This window comes from Salmo salar, chromosome 22 (genome assembly GCF_965601325.2).
Source record: "Salmo salar chromosome 22, fSalSal1, whole genome shotgun sequence".
Lineage (NCBI taxonomy): Eukaryota > Metazoa > Chordata > Actinopteri > Salmoniformes > Salmonidae > Salmo > Salmo salar.
In genome coordinates, this window is record NC_138312.1 from 7,188,897 (window position 1) to 7,204,927 (window position 16,031).

At 43.4% G+C, this 16,031-nt stretch overlaps 1 protein-coding gene across 14 annotated transcripts in view; it reads left to right on the forward strand.

Annotated features, from left to right (window-relative positions):
• The window catches only part of LOC106582671 (R3H domain-containing protein 2), a 117,914-nt gene that overhangs the window by 58,076 nt on the left and 43,807 nt on the right, over nucleotides 1-16,031 (forward strand). For 12 of the 14 annotated variants that reach the window (XM_014165955.3, XM_014165963.3, XM_014165957.3 and 9 more), the window contains 3 exons: nucleotides 11,928-12,207; nucleotides 12,348-12,583; nucleotides 14,788-14,829. In XM_014165955.3, the coding sequence (XP_014021430.1) occupies nucleotides 12,389-12,583; nucleotides 14,788-14,829 (237 nt within the window). In that variant the 5' untranslated portion in view covers nucleotides 11,928-12,207; nucleotides 12,348-12,388. The remainder of the gene's footprint in view (nucleotides 1-11,927; nucleotides 12,208-12,347; nucleotides 12,584-14,787; nucleotides 14,830-16,031) is intronic. The other 2 variants (XM_014165949.3, XM_014165960.3) reach the window with 2 other exon arrangements.

Here is a 16,031-nt window from a genome sequence, read left to right on the forward strand (position 1 = left end):
TGGAAATGTGAATTGAATGTAGGAGAATATAACACATTTAGATCTGGTAGAAGATAATACAAGGAAAAAACATATGTTTTCTGTTTTTATTGTTGTTGCATCTTTCAAATGACCAAGAACAGCCAAACATTCAGATAGGATGCTGGGGATAATTTGAATGAAGAACATAAGAGGGCAACAATAGTTTAGCAAAGTTTCAGACGGATAACTTCAAGAATGAGTGAGCTACATGATATTGAGCATGAAGTCACCCAGGTGTCCCACACAAATGTACCCAAGTGGCTGAATTGGTACAGTGATACATTTTGAAGCAAATAACTATATACAAAATACATAAATTCTATTCTAACACACCCACATTCGTGCCTGCAGAGATACATTTGGGCAGGTGAACACCACTGGTTGAAGGAGCAGAAGGGACAGAGGTAGAGGGGACAGAAGGTGATGCAGTGGACTTGCTGTAGCTAGCAAGCTCCTGGATGAGCAGCTCTCTGAAGGCTAGCTGTGAGATGGGGGTCTGTCCACAGCTCTTAGCCATTTCCTTCTGGAGGATGAAGGCCTTCACCACAGCAATGTCGATGAAATGATAGAAAAATGTCTTGTACCATTTCATGGTCTTGTGGAGAACATTATAGTATTTTTTTGTGGTACATGACCCGGTACCGTCCTTCACACGCCTGACGACGTGATCGCCACTGAAGGACTTGTGGATAGTTGTGCACATGACCACCTCTCTGGTATCCATCCACTTTACAAAGAGCAGGTCATCTTCACGAATTCATCGCATGATGCCCCGCTCAGCCCGATCACCTTTGTTTTTAGAAAGCCCACTCTGTTGGTCCGAATGGTGCCACAAGCCCGCACATCCCGCTTCCTCAGGTCTGTAAACAGGGTAGGGCTTGTGTAGAAGTTGTCCACAAACAGTTTGTAGCCCTTCCCCAGCAGTTGAAAATCTAATAGCTCCATAACGGAATCATAACTAAGTCCATTACCAGTAGCAAAACTGTTTTTTCCCCCCTCTCATAAACAAAAAATTGCAAGTGTCGGCACACACAGAATCAGCCAAAACAAACAGTTTGTAACCCCATTTTGTTGGTTTGTTCCGCATGTATTGTTTGAGGCTACCATCCTCTCATCTATGGACAGGTTCTGGGCGGGCTGAAAATAGGTCTTGCAGGCCTCAACGATGTTGGGGCAGAGAGGTTTGATTTTGCAGAGCCTATCAAACCTTGCTGTGCCTCTCTTCTTGTCATTCTCCCCATCAACTTCTGGGTCACTGATGTGAAGCGCCCGTGAGATTTTTTTTATCTTTCACAGTGGCAGTGATTCTGATTATGAGCCGCCAATGCCTAGGTGTCCATCTCCCTCTGAAGCGGTTTTGAGACTGGTTAGACATACTGCCAAATTCTCTAATGACTTTGGAGAGGCGGGTTATGGAAGAGAAATTAACATTCAATTCTCTGGTACCAGCTCTGGTGGACATTCCTGTTGTGACATAACTGCACTTTTTAGTGGCTTTTTATTGTCCATAGCAATAGCTGCACTTGTGTAACGATCATGCTGTTGAATCAGCTTCTTGATATGCCACACCTGTCAGGTTGATGGATTATCTTGGCAAAGGGGAAATGCTCACTAACAGGGATGTAAACAAATTTGTGCACAAAATTGACTTAGCCACAGAGGATCATTTAGCTTCGCTAAATAAATAAAAATTGCTGTGAATTTGTTTCAAATCAGATGCGCGTTGGCCTCTGCCTATTTGGGAAGCCCACAATATGTGCGGTGCCAGTGAAAAGCATGGGAAATATGTGTGAAGATGTCTTGAGTATAAAGGGAGGGGTGTTTGCCGCCGATATGGCGTGTTCCTCTCCAGAATGCATGCACTCCGCTCTCCAGAATGCTCTTAAAACGTCATAAAATACCTGAACATGCCTGCTGAAAAACGTCTCTCCCGAGCTCACTGGTCCGGGGAAATGGAGGCCGGAATGGGCTAGTTGAAACAGTGAGTACGGCTACATGAACACAATTAATGTGATTGTTGTGGATAATCAGATTAATATAATACTTGGAATAAAATGTTTACATGCTACTGCATTCTGAGTTTGGACGTATAAAGTTTGTATGTGTAGACTACTTCTAAGACGCATACATTGTTGTTCCAAATTCCCTTTACTTGGGCTGAAGAGGGCGGCTCGCTCAGCTGGTCCTAGCACATGCACAGATCAAATACACCGCTGGTACAATGATTTAAACTGTTTACGTGTCCTAATAATTTGAAAGTTTGCCAATAAAACCAGGTTTTAATCGGTTTATGCTTGCTTTGATTTTGGTCTTACGCCGATTTAAGATAAGCAGAGTAAGGTGTTTATGTGACTCTTGCGTAATATGCCTACTGCATAATCAGTTTAATATCGAGTTGTTAGTGTGCATGTAAACCTACTCAATGCTGCAAGTTCTCTAGCAGGCTGGACGCAGATCGGGGAAAAATGCTAGGATTAAATTGTAAGCTTCCGCAAACGTGAAACTCGTGCGCTGTGTACGGTCTTTACTATAACACCCATTTTTAAAACATATGTGCACAGGTCCCGTGAACCCCCCCCAAATGCCCATCCAACTGATCCGTTCCGGCGCGGGCCCTGGCCTCATGTCCGTTTGACTGATATTGATCTATTGTAGGCTTCAGGGCAGGAGTATTCATCCTAATACAGCACACCATACAGTAGCTATTGCATTTCAGTAACTTGGAACAGCACAGGGAGATGTAGCCCATTTTGTCTGTAAACAGGTTTTAATGCATCTTTATTTGGAGTATTTTCATTGATGGGTTGTGGTTACTTTCAGCCAAGCCCTGGATGGAAGCCACTGGACAGTAGTGATGGGGGGGGGATTGATGGTTACCAATCGGGATATTATTTTTGACGATTTTATCGTGCCTTTTTGACAATAGCGCAATATTCTTTTTGCGCTAGTTCTCTTTACCTTCATCAAAACTCCAGTATTTTTCCTTCATAGCTTGTTCCCCATCTTTTAAATCAGGATGCCAATTTTGTTTTCAGCACTTTTGTTTCTGTGGCTGACCAACTCATTTTCTCCAAGCTTTCTTTTGTCCCTCTGCAGCAGACATATGGTGAGCGGTATGCTTTGACAATGGAATTACAATACATATAGAATTGTTAGTATTGCAGTACATCTCGTATCGCCACCACGGCTATTGTGAGGTCCCTGGCAATTCCAAGCCCTACTGGACAGGAGTGCTGCCCAAGTCTGTAGCCCTATCTATTGTTGGATGTCTGGGGTTGAGAGGGAGGTAGCAGGGGGGCCTGGCTGGATGGATTGAGAAAGTGAGGGAGGAAGGGAAGGACGTGGCATGGTGCCTGGCTGGCTGGATGGATGGTGTCCTCTCCATTCTAATCATCCCCTCTTTCCCTGGGGGCTGCAGTCTGGCTCAGGCATTCCTGGAAAACCTCTGAATGGAAGGATGTGTAAAGGGAGGGAAAGAATTCCACACTGACCCCATGCACTGAAGCTTACTGTATTAACTAACTTTGAGATAAAACACATGGCCCTTAAAATTTAACTGGCAATGTTTGGAGAACTATTTTAAGGTATTTCTGAAACATTTGGTGAATGCTTTTGGCTACGTTGGCACAATATGTGGAAAGTAGGGAATCAGCCTAATGATGTGTGGGGCTCAGGCTGGGCTGAGTATGCTACTAGCTGGTCCATATGCGAGTGCAGGACCCCAGAAAAGGAAGTTCACCTCCCTATCTGTCGAGGTTTACTAGTTAGCTCTTCAGACCTCACTCCTTCTCCCTCTCTCTGTGTTTGTCTGCTCCTCAATCTGCTTAGTTCAGGGCTCACTTGGAACAGATCTGCTGCAGCCTGCACCAGTTCGCTTATTCACCAACATAACACAGAACATAGCAGAGCAGAGTGTGTGAGGGAGTCAACCATCTGCACCAGGATTTACGTTAGCCGGTAATAGTTGGCTTTTGGCCCAAAATAAATAATTTATTTAAATAGAAAAGCCGATAAATGAAATTGGTGCCAGCCAATTGTCTGGGAGAAAAAAGAATAGGCTTTTTAGCCTATTAAATGATGGAAATACCAGTCTATGTAAATACATTTGACTGGTCATGCTTATCAGTCTGTAGGTTAATTTGCATAATTTAGTTATTAAATTGGACCGTGTGTTCAGTATATTTGTTATGTATCTTATTTATCACACGAGTACAGATGGGGCCTTTGAGTGGAAAATCTGTCAGACAGCACGAGAGCTGCTGCTACAGCATCTCAAACACTAAATGCATAGGCAATGGAAGGTAGGCTTCATCAGCACGTCACACCACTTTGCTATGAGCTGGAGGCAGTATGCGTTTTAAAAACATATACTCAATTGCATGTCAATTGCAGCCCAAATCAGACCGTATCCGCGGAGGCAATTATTTGATATAAACTTTCTTTCATTGTCCAGTAGCCAAACGCACAATCCTAGTCATATCAGCAACCCATGCTAGTTGTTTCATATTAGATCCCCCTCTTCTATCACAATGTCTAAACGATATATGTGTCACATGAAACCGTGCTTTGGGCTTTTGACAAGTGTTTTCCCTCTAATTGCATTATGGAACAAACATTTGCGCTTAGCCTACTGCTTTGTGCGCATTGCTGCATTTTATAATGTGAATAAAGAAGTTTAGCAACATTTTGAAGCTAAAGGTTCTGATCTGTTACATCAGACTTGCTTTTTACTGGTTTTGGGGTGTAGCCTAGTTCTACTGGTTGTTTTGCATTTGGGATCTATCATCCCACAACTGTAAATGTGGATAGAATAACGATCTTCAAAGTGCGTATGAGAATTCGCTACAAAGGGACGCACATCGTTGCATCAACTTTTATGCTCTGTTAATATGAATTACCGTAATCTAAAGGGGATTTATGTCATTCTGAGCACAGTGGGTGGACACCCTAATCAGGTTACGCACCCAATGCATATAAATGTCCGGTGAAACCCTGATCTGTACATAAACCAGTGTGCGAAACCCTGATGTCTTTATCTCTCTCTGTGTGTGTAAATGCACAGAGCCAGGTAATTGGCAAAGGGGAAGGAAGCAGGGTGATGTAGCCTAAAAAAAGAGGTGTATGTGTGTTTGGCAGGCAGGAAGGGGGGGGGGGGTACTACAGAAAGTAGTCTTGGTGACAGAGCCTGTTGCCATGGAGCTGGGCCTCCCATTGGTGGAGGCATGGGCCAATCACACAGCAGCACAGTCTGTTTCATCATTGAGATTTTCTTTTTTTCTGCTCTCTGCCATTTCTCTCTCTCTCTCTCTCTCTCTCTCTCTCTCTCTCTCTCATCACTGACTGCTCCTCCTTCCTATACTAGAAAAAGTGCAGAAATTACATAAGGTTTGTAATGGGAGCGGGACTAGCTTCTGATGTTTGTGTTGACACACATTTTGTGAGTGAATGAAAATGTAGCAACCGATCTGTTGCAGGCAGCATCTTTTTGAATGAGGATAATCAAGCTACACGCTCATTGGCACAGATTTATCCTAGATTTCAACACATGTAGCCTAGCCCTAACCTCATGCAGTGCCTAACCCCAGTGCGTGCAACTCCAGTGGTATTTTAGTGTCTTGAATCATCTGCCCGTTTGTTAGGAAATGTGAATGTAAAGGCTTGTGGACATGAAAGGATGCTGCGTGGTGGAGTCCCTGGTGACTCACTCATCTGCACTAGTGTTAACACACTCTTATGTGTACTTGTGACTTGCCCTTTCTCCTTATATTCTAATGGTATGACGAATGATATTGTGAAGTGTGGCTGAAAATAGTTGAGGCAGGCAATAGGCTAGTCGATTGTTAGTAGTTCATAAGGAAGTGCTCTCATGGTAGTGTCTGTGGTCTTCTGTTGTCTCATGACTTGTTTTACTGCTGTATGATAGGAAGGATTATTTAGGCCAAGCTGTCTTGGCCTAAATTACCCCTGTCTTTCTCTCGCTCTACCGCCCTCTATCTATTGCTCCCCCGCACACATTCCAGCACTCCTTCCCTCGTCAATAATGCATAGAAAGATCAGTATCCCCTCTTCCTTTCTTTCTCTCCTCTCTGTCATTCATAATGAATGAGGGAGGTGTGACATCCTGGCCAACACCTTTTGCTCTCACACGCCATCTCTTCATGCAACTCTGTCCCTCTCTCCCCCTCCCTCTCTCTCTCTCTCAATCCTGACCTGCCACACACTCTTTCCTCTTCTGTCATAGAGGATACCCCTGCTCTGTCCCTCCTCTCTCCCTCCCCCTCTCTTTTCTCTGCAGTGTTCTTTTTTCCCTCTCTTAATGTCTTCTCTTAAATTGTCAGCCTGCTGACGCCATCCTCCTCCTCTGCTCAGCCCACTCACTCCTGTGGGACACGCTCAGCTCTGACTCATTCACTCTCTCTCCCTTTCTCTCTCTCTCTCCCTTTCGCTCTCTCTCTCTCCCCTCTTCTCTCTCTCTCTCTCCCTTCTCTCTCTCTCTCCCTTTCTCTCTCTCTCCCTTTCTCTCTCTCTCCCCTTTCTCTCTCTCTCCCTTTCTCTCTCTCTCCCCTTTCTCTCTCTCTCCCTTTCTCTCCTCTCTCCCTTTCTCTCTCTCTCCCTTTCTCTCTCTCTCCTTTCTCTCCTCTCTTTCTCTCTCCCTTTCTCTCTCCTTTCCTCCTCTCCTTTCTCTCCTCCTTCTCTCTCTCCCCCTCCCCTTTCTCTCTCCCCCTTTCTCTCCTCCCCCTTTCTCTCTCCTCCCTTTCTCTCTCTCCCTTTCTCTCTCTCCCTTTCTCACTTTCTCTCTCTCTCACTTTCTCTCTCCCTCACTTTCTCTCTCCCTCCCCGCTCCACTCCCCGCTCCTCCCTCCCCTTCGCTCCATCCCTCTCTCCCTTCGCTCCATCCCCCTCCCCGCTCCATCCCTCTCCCCTTCGCTCCATCCCTCCGCTCCATCCCTCTCTCCCTTCGCTTCATCACTCCGCTCCATCCCTCCCTCGCTCTCTCCCTTCGCCTCTCCCTCGCCCCCCTTCGCTCCATCACTCTCTGAGACACACACACACACACACTTTTTTCTATTACTCTTTCTCTTCTATTTTGTCGCACCAAGTCATTACACAATTAGACAGACATGAAAAACTACAAGTACCTGTAGTTTTTTACTAGATTACTTGTGGTTTTTCACTAGATTAATCTAGTAAAAACCAAAGAAATCACAGGAGTATAACGAAATAAAACGGCAAATTAAAAACAAGGCACAACAATAAATAACAGTATCATCAGCATAACAGTGAAGTTGTGTATTTTGCACATTTTGGTCAATTATTTATATAAATAGTGAATAAGATGGGACCAAGTACAGAGCCCTGGGGCACACCATCAGACAGACAATTTAACAGCCCATAATTGAGTGCACTGAGTTCTATCAGACAGATAGTTAGCAAACCATGCAACTGCATGCTCCGAAAGACCTACGCTCGACAATCTCTGCCTCAGTATAGCGTGATCAACTGAATCAAAAGCCTTAGAGATCAATACAAAGTGAGGCACAGTGCTGTTTTTTGTCAAGGGCTTCATTGTCAAAACCTTCATGGCTGCTGTAATTGTGCTATGCTTCTTCCTGAAGCCTGATTTGGTACATTGATAAAATAGTATATAAAAATATTTTAGCTGTTCACTAACAAGGGTTTTCACCAGGGGTGACAGCTTTGAGATTAGACTATAATTATTTAAGAGTTGGATCTCCCCCTTTTAAAAGTGGTTGGACAATTGCTAATTTCCAGATCCTTAGAATTTCATTACATTCCAGGGTTAGATTGAACAGATATGTAAGTGTTTCAGCTATGACATCAGCTGCCAGTTTTAGAAAGCAGGGATCAGGATATCTCTGATCTAAGGATTTCAGGGCTTTCTGTACCTCCTGCACTGAAAATGGTAAAAAAGCTAAAAGTATGACCAGTAGTGACGCACCGATATGACATTTTTGGCCGATACCGATATCCAATATTTTTCTTGCCAAAAGAAACCCGATAACTGATATTAAAAAATCTGGCCTTTTAAGCATTCTAGTACAGTTAAATAGTTAGACAGCTGCGTCCATGTGTGTGTTAAGGCACTGCATCTCATCTGGTTCGAATCCAGGCTGTATCACATCCGGCTGTGATTGGGAGTCCCATAGGGCGGCGCACAATTGGCCCAGCGTCGTCCGGGCCGTTATTGTAAATAAGAATTTGTTCTTAACTGACTTGCCTAGTTAAAAGTTACACACACTGACCAAAAAGTAATTTTGTTGGCATTTACGTATGTCCCCATTTCCAGTAAAACATAGTCAAACCCTATTTATTTCACTTTCTTACTGTGCTGTTTCGTTGTTCATTTGTTTCATTCTCAACCAGGACTTCTATGGAACGCCGTTTTGGGTTTTTACGTGTCAAAAGAGATACACGTCAACTAACACTTTGATGTGTCAAATAACAATCTGTTTCAATAGCTGTAGTTGGCTAGCTAAGTATATAGCTAAATGTCATCTAAAATAACCCTAATTTATAAGACAGGTCCGACCACCATTAATCAAATAAGAACTATCTATGTGAAGCTAGCCACAATAGTGGACTTTGCGCTTAGCCTTCAAAATAAAAGTTTGGCATAGTTCTACTATTTGTATTCATTTGCATCACTGTCAATGACATACTTTTATTTTGAAGGCAAACCGCAAATTCCACTATTGTGCCTAATGCTTATTGTGGCTAGCTTCACAACACAACCTGGTCTGGTCGAACCTCACTTGCCAGATTATGCTAGCTGGCTGCTTATAACATTAGCTTTGGGTAACAGGGTTAAGTAGCTGGCTAGCTATTTATTTTCATTAACTGAAGTTCAATTTCAATAGGCGCAACAAGTGGCAACCTAGCTAATTCTTACAATGATTCCTAAATCATTGCTAAGAATAATGAAAATGACTGCAGTTTCTACTGGTCATTGTTTTCAGGCTGGTTGTCAAATCAAATTTTATTGGTCACATACACATGGTTAGCAGATGTTAATGCGAGTGTAGCGAAATGCTTGTGCTTCTTGTTCTGACTATGCACTAATATCTAACACGTAATCTAACAAATTCACAACAACTACCTTATACACACAAATGTAAAGGGATGAATATGTACATAAAAAATATATGGATGAGTCTCTCGGTCCCAGCTTTGATGCACCTGTACTGACCTCGCCTTCTGGATGATAACGGGGTGAACAGGCAGTGGCTCGGGTGGTTGTTGTCCTTGATGGTCTTTTTGGCCTTCCTGTGACATCGGGTAATGTATTGGTGCTAGCTAGGTACCAAGCTAAAGCTAGCTACCCCAGAAGTTGCGGTCGAACAAGTGATGCTTTATTACCAACGCAATATTGTAAACACATTGTTCGTGGCCGGTGTTTGCTTGTTTGCAGACTTTTTTGTACAGCTTTGACAGTGCTACTGTATCTTTTTGGACACGCGAAGACCCAAACGGCATTCCATAGTATGCATGTTGTGAAGCTAATAGCAGTGACGCTATTACTGTGTAACTCCGGTAGGGCAACATCTGAAAAATAGCGCACTTGGTAGTGTGTACCGGTGCTCGACCAGTCGGCAAAAGCCAACATCGCCCACGAGAGAAAGGTTGATTGTCAAGGGCAATGAATTCCATTATCTTGGCTTTAATGGATTTTGCCTGAGTTGTCTCACTGAAATGTTCTTACTCTTTAAAATGACTGCTCGATCCACACAGAAGACATTGTGGGCTAGGTTAGGAATGCTGTGTTGCATGTGTAGCGCAACATTTTACGCTGCGTTATGTCATGTACTTACGTTATATAGTTATGCACGGTAGCTTTGCCATTGGTTTTTAACGTCGTAGTTAAGCTTGACATAGGCCGATATGAATGTTGGCATTTTTAGCCAATATCGTCCTATTCCGATATGTTCACCGCTATATCGTGCATCCCTAATGACCAGCTCTCACCGGTTCATCCACACAGGGTTGTACAGAGCAGGGGTATGACAGGACATGTTCCTTGTTAACCTTCTCCTACGACTTCCCAGGCTTTCGTAAATCGAATTAAAATCCTCATCAAAATCTTCATCAAAATCTATCTAAGCAAGAGATCTGTTTTTTTTTTTTTTTGCGTGGGTTGCGCATCTGTGGTGAAAGGTGACAGAGCTAGAGCAGTGTTAGACCATAAGACATCCCGAAAATCTGCTCTTAGGACGCTTTAGACATCGTAACGGTTTGGCCTACAAAACTATTGAGACTAAAGATGACTCACAAAGTCAGATATTAGCATTTTTCACACATGTTCAAATCATCTATGAGGGACTTTGAGCTTCACAATCAATTTTAGATACTTACGGTTGATTTGGACATGCGCCACAAAATGCTAATATTGGTCCAGTGAATTGAATGGGATTTGTGCGACAAATGAAAAAATCGTTAGCATGTGGGAATAGTGCCAGGGAAACTAAACCATAGAAAGGATTGCTGTCATACCTTGTCCATAGACTGCTTGCAGGGTAAGGAAAATAATATAGTTTAGAAATTTGTGTGAACTATCCCTTTAAAGGATGCTGTGTAGGCTTTTAACTATTGCGAATGTCTAGTGTTGACCATTGAGACCATTTTATGTGTCTTTCATTCGTTTTTAGGAAGCTGTTATGTGACGTGGATGATTCGGGTCTCTTCCTGCTCTCTGCTGCGTTTTCTGTAATCTACATATTTATTTCTAAAAACAATCTTCCTTTCGTTCTCTCCATCTCGCTCTTTCTCTCTCTCCCCCCTCCACACCAATGGCAGCAGCTGAGAATTACGTCACCGTCTCCCTGGCAACTCTGCCTGTGAAAAAGGGAGGAAAAAGCAGAGGGAGAGAGAGGAAATGGTAGCTGAGAATAGGCTGGCTGGCGTAGCCCGGTTCATTCATAAGCGCCTCAATTTCACACTCATTCAGTTTTTCTGGCAGAGAGAGAGAAATAAGTGTTTGTTTTAGCACAGAATGTCCCTCGCTTCTGCCCCTTGGAGCCACAGTCTTTCAGCCATGTTATTCTCCTCACTAAAAAATACACATTTGTTCTGCTCAGACCTTTATCTAGTCATTCGATAATGTTGACGTGTGTGTTTGACTGTGTGAGAGTTTTGCAACGTGTCCGTGTCTCCCTGTCTCTATCTGCGTAGATATAAGGCTGTTCTGTGGTGCAGAGTTGCATAAGCCGGGATTCCTCAGTGCCGAGTGAAGTTGGTTGGCGTTCATCCGTGTGCGTGCCCTGGTCATTGATGCAGTGCTGCTGCTGCCTCAGTGATGACGCTGTTGCTGTGTCTGGGTCTTCCCCTGCTGTGGGAATCCCTGCATGCCATACTGCCTCCACTCCTATCTGCTGCAGCACCACACACACACACACACACACACACACACACACACACACACACACTCAAACACAGCCTCCTGATGATGTCATAGGAAACTGTGTTAAAGCTGAAGTGTGTGTTTGGTGGGACAGATGGCGCGTTTCTCAAAGCTTCTGGTGTTAGTCTTCCTATATGTGTTTTGTTGTTGAGTAGGGAGAGCGCTGCCTGTCCTGAAGGTGTTAGCAGTATGACGTCATGGTAATGTTTAGTGGAGTGCTGTTTACGAGTGGGAGAGAGAAACATGCCGTCTCACCTGTGTCAGTTTGTGTAAATTGGTTCAAAAAACAAAAGTTTCTGAGCGAAAACCATACTTTTTTCAGCCCTGGTCTGCAAGTGGTCATTCATGCATTGGCTGAATTCCTACTTCCACAGCTAGCCCTATAGTTTACTTATCCCACGCTTTGAGCAGCGAGTCAGACTGGACCCAGTCAGAGAGCCGGTGTGTTGTAACTGTTAGTGACATCATTCTGTCTTCCTGTTATCCCCAGGGGTCGTGGCTGGTGGAACTATCTTCAACATGCTGCTTCACTGAGACGCACAGACGGAAGGATAGCTAGACGGAAGGATAGACGGACAGACCCAGTCAGCGGGTTCTCCCCCCCCCCCCCCCCCCTTCTTCCCCGTGTCAGCTGTTTCTCCCACCGGCTACCTCCCCCTCTACAGAACTTGCTATGGAATGCCCTCACCTAGCAGACCAGCACAGTCCTCTTTAGGACCCTTTCCTGGGAACCCACTCCATAAGGAATCAGCATAGCTGATCTGTCTCAGGTACTGTTCACTGTATACATTAACTACATTGTCCGTGTCTCCTGATTCTTACCATGTTTAGGGTTTTCCTTGGCCCTGTACTGCATTGAAACTCAGGACCATTTTAATGGATCTATCCTCTCTCCCTCCTCATCTTGAAGTAGTCTCTGGATCCTCTTACCCTCCACCCTCCCCTGAGAAGATGTCTGTGAGCCTGGCTGGGCAGGATATCCAGACGGAGGGTGAGAGTGAAAGTAGTGGAGTGCTCCATGATGACTCCAGCAACAGAGGGAAGCTCTCCCCATCCCCTGAGCCCTGCCAGACGAAAGAGGGCACTGGGACTGGAGGCACTGGGGAGGGCATAGAGGCAGAGGAGAGTGCCTCACAGGACTCACAGGTAACTGACCTCCAGGCGACTTTGGATGTGTCCCAATAATCTCTCCTTTCTCCCGAAGTGTGAAGTTGTTCACTTTTCTTCATAGGTTTGAAAAGGAAATGACTGGTATATGGAAACTCTAGTCCATGTTAACATTAATCCAATGCTTTTAAATGTGTGGGCTGTCGTGAACGAGTGCACACTTCTGGAGGAAGGGGAGATTATTGAGAAGCACCCTTTGCCTCCTTGGCACTGCACTAGAGTTCCAATTTCTGGAAAGGTTTTTAAGGACTACTACAGTCCAGAATTGAATGTCTGTGAATTTTGTGGCTATTTAGATTAGAACATATTTAGCCATTTATATTGTGATGACAAAGTATATTTTCGCTGACATGTTTTTTTTTTCCTGCTCTGTTTGAACTTAATCTCCGATCATGCATTGCGTAGTTGCTTATGGCGATGATGCGTATGTGCTGCAAGCTTGCGAAAGGAGTGTAGTGGGGGTGGGTTGGCAGGGATGGATGTGGTTACAGTTGAGTCAAATTGCCCCTTTGGAATGCCTGTCATTGAATCAAATAGCATGTTATCTTCATGCCTTGTTTGAATATTGAATTTGAAGCATAGGTGTCTATCTAGCTAGGTCGATTCACTGTACCGTAAATTCCGGACTATAAGCAGCAACTTTTTTCCCACGCTTTGAACCTCGCTGCTTAAACAATGACGCGGCTAATATATGGATTTTTCCCGCTTTCAATTTTTTTTTCTCCAAAAAAACACATTCTGTGACGTGCTCAGTTTTTTGGCAGCGTGAAGCTTTCATTAGACCAATGAAATTGCCGAACGGGTTAAGGTCAAACAACTTTTTTTGTTTACTGTTTAGATTAAATCGAGCGCTCTCAAACTTCCCATCATTCTGATTATGGTAGTCATTTTGTCACCCTCATCATGGCAAAGACACGGAGAAATGCATATGATGCAGCTTTCAAGTTGAAGGCGATTGATCTGGTTGTTGGAAAAGGAAATAGAGCTGCTGCACGGGAGCTTGGTCTTAATGAGTCGATGATAAGACGTTGGAAACAGCAGCGTGAGGAATTGACTCAGTGCAAAAAGACAACTAAAGCTTACTGCTAATTTTTTATTTTTTGTTACAAGCAGTGTTTCGTTAAAGCCTGTGTAAAGTTAATTTGTTTCAATGTACCGGTAGGCACCTGCGGCTTATAGACATGTGCGGCTTATTTATGTTCAAAATAATCTATATTTTTTAAATTCAGTGGTTGCGGCTTATATTCAGGTGCGCTTAATAGTCCGGAAATTACGGTAGTTAGCTGCTACCTGCTTTGTCTGGCTTGCTGACTAACTAGCTAGTGACTATGCTGTTACCAGACAAGCACTCCAAACTAGTTAAATAACAGGTTAGACTGTATAACTACATATTACATGGCATGTCATCATGTCAGTTTGCAAGAGTATCTAGCTAGTTGTGTTTCTGCTTGCTTGATGCATGCAGCAGACTAGTACTGCCTGCTTATGCTAGCTAGCAACATAGCTAGCCATTTGTTAGCTTACCACTTGGTCCAGTCAAAGGTAGCTAGCTAGTTTGTTGAAACAGTAAAATATTTTGCTCACTGTACTTCTAGCTTCAAACACTATCTACATTTTAATGGAGTAGAAATGTCAGGTGTACAGTACTTTATCAGCAACGTTATATTCCATTTTGTGCCAATCTAGTGGTTTCGCCTACCAGCTGTGCAGCGCGGGCTACACGGAGAAGCAGAACAATTGGTAGGCAGAAACCACTTGATTTGCACAAAATGGAATAGAAGCTTGCCGATTTAAAGTTTGTAATTACACAATTTCATGTTTACAACATCTAAAGACCCGCATCACTATACTGAGAACTTTGCCATTTCTAAAAGGATGTATTTGGGTGTTTTTGGAGCCTTTGTTCATGTTTTTCCGGAGCCCCCATACTGCAGAATGAGCAATGGGGAAGTATATTGCGGGTGCGGTAAGTGAAATTGCAAAAAAAGGTGTTTGGGCCCTTCCATAACATGCCATTTACATTAATAGAGATTTGGTTCTAAAATAGTGAACCAATCCTTTTAACTTTTTTCTCACTAAAATATGGTTTTCACAAACGTTATTTAATTGTTGTAAATCATAAGAAATTGTCATTTTGAGTGTAGCTAGTATTCTTAGTGTTACCACATTTTCTCCCCTTGCAGAGAAGGGCTCAGAACCACGGCCATGGGAGGAAAAAGGCCAGGGTAAGGACTGGATTATTCTGTCTGTTGCATTGTTGTTGGTTTAAGTTTGCATATCATGATCCTAATCCAGGAATTTAAGTCCACCTGTTAGGGCTAGTAGGACCCTTTCTATCATCCACAAAGTTCGCTCATGCTAGTTAGAAGGTTAGATAGACCAGGAGAAGTCACAGAGGTGAGGCCTCCCAAGCCATTAGCTCAGGTTACCTAGTGTATTTATGGAAGTCGGCTTTTGTGTGTATACTTACAATTTCCATGATAATACATGTTCTCTTCCCTTAGATCTCATTTCTGTCTGCGCACACCCCACACACACACACACACCCTCCTTGCAGCTGGGTTAGGTCTTTGCATCAAACCGCTCGCCCTCTCTGTCCCGACCTCATTTCTAGTGGAGGCTTCATCATGACATCATCTGCTCTCTCGCTAGATAGGGACGATGGGAAGTTGGTTAGCCCTTCCACCAAATGAAATCCTTCCCAACATTTGGATTATGAAGGCTATACATCTCAAAAGGATCATATGCATGTATCCTAGTGCTGAGCGATTAGTGGGTAGTTCTTCAAAGTAGATAAGGCATACTGCTCAATACAAGCGATCTATCAATTCGATGTGTTGTCGGGTAGACAGTGCATTCGTGAAGTATTCAGACTAGAGGTCGACCGATTATGATTTTTCAACGCCGGTGCCGATTATTGGAGGACCGATTAATCGGCTGATTTTTTTATTTATTTATTTGTAATAATGACAATTACAACAATACTGAATGAACACTTATTTTAACTTAATATAATACATCAATAAAATCAATTTAGCCTCAAATAAATAATGAAACATGTTCAATTTGGTTTAAATAATGCAAAAACAAAGTGTTGGAGAAGAAAGTAAAAGTGCAATATGTGCCATGTAAAAAAGCTAAGGTTTAAGTTCCTTGCTCAGCACATGAGAACATATGAAAGCTGGTGGTTCCTTTTAACATGAGTCTTCAATATTCCCAGGTAAGATGTTTTAGGTTGTAGTTATTATAGGAATTATAGGACTATTTCTCTCTATACGATTTGTATTTCATATACCTTTGACTATTGGATGTTCTTATAGGCACTTTGTATTGCCAGTGTAACAGTATAGCTTCCGTCCCTCTCCTCGCTCCTACCTGGGCTCGAACCAGGAACACATCGACAACAGCCACCCTCGAAGCAGCGTTA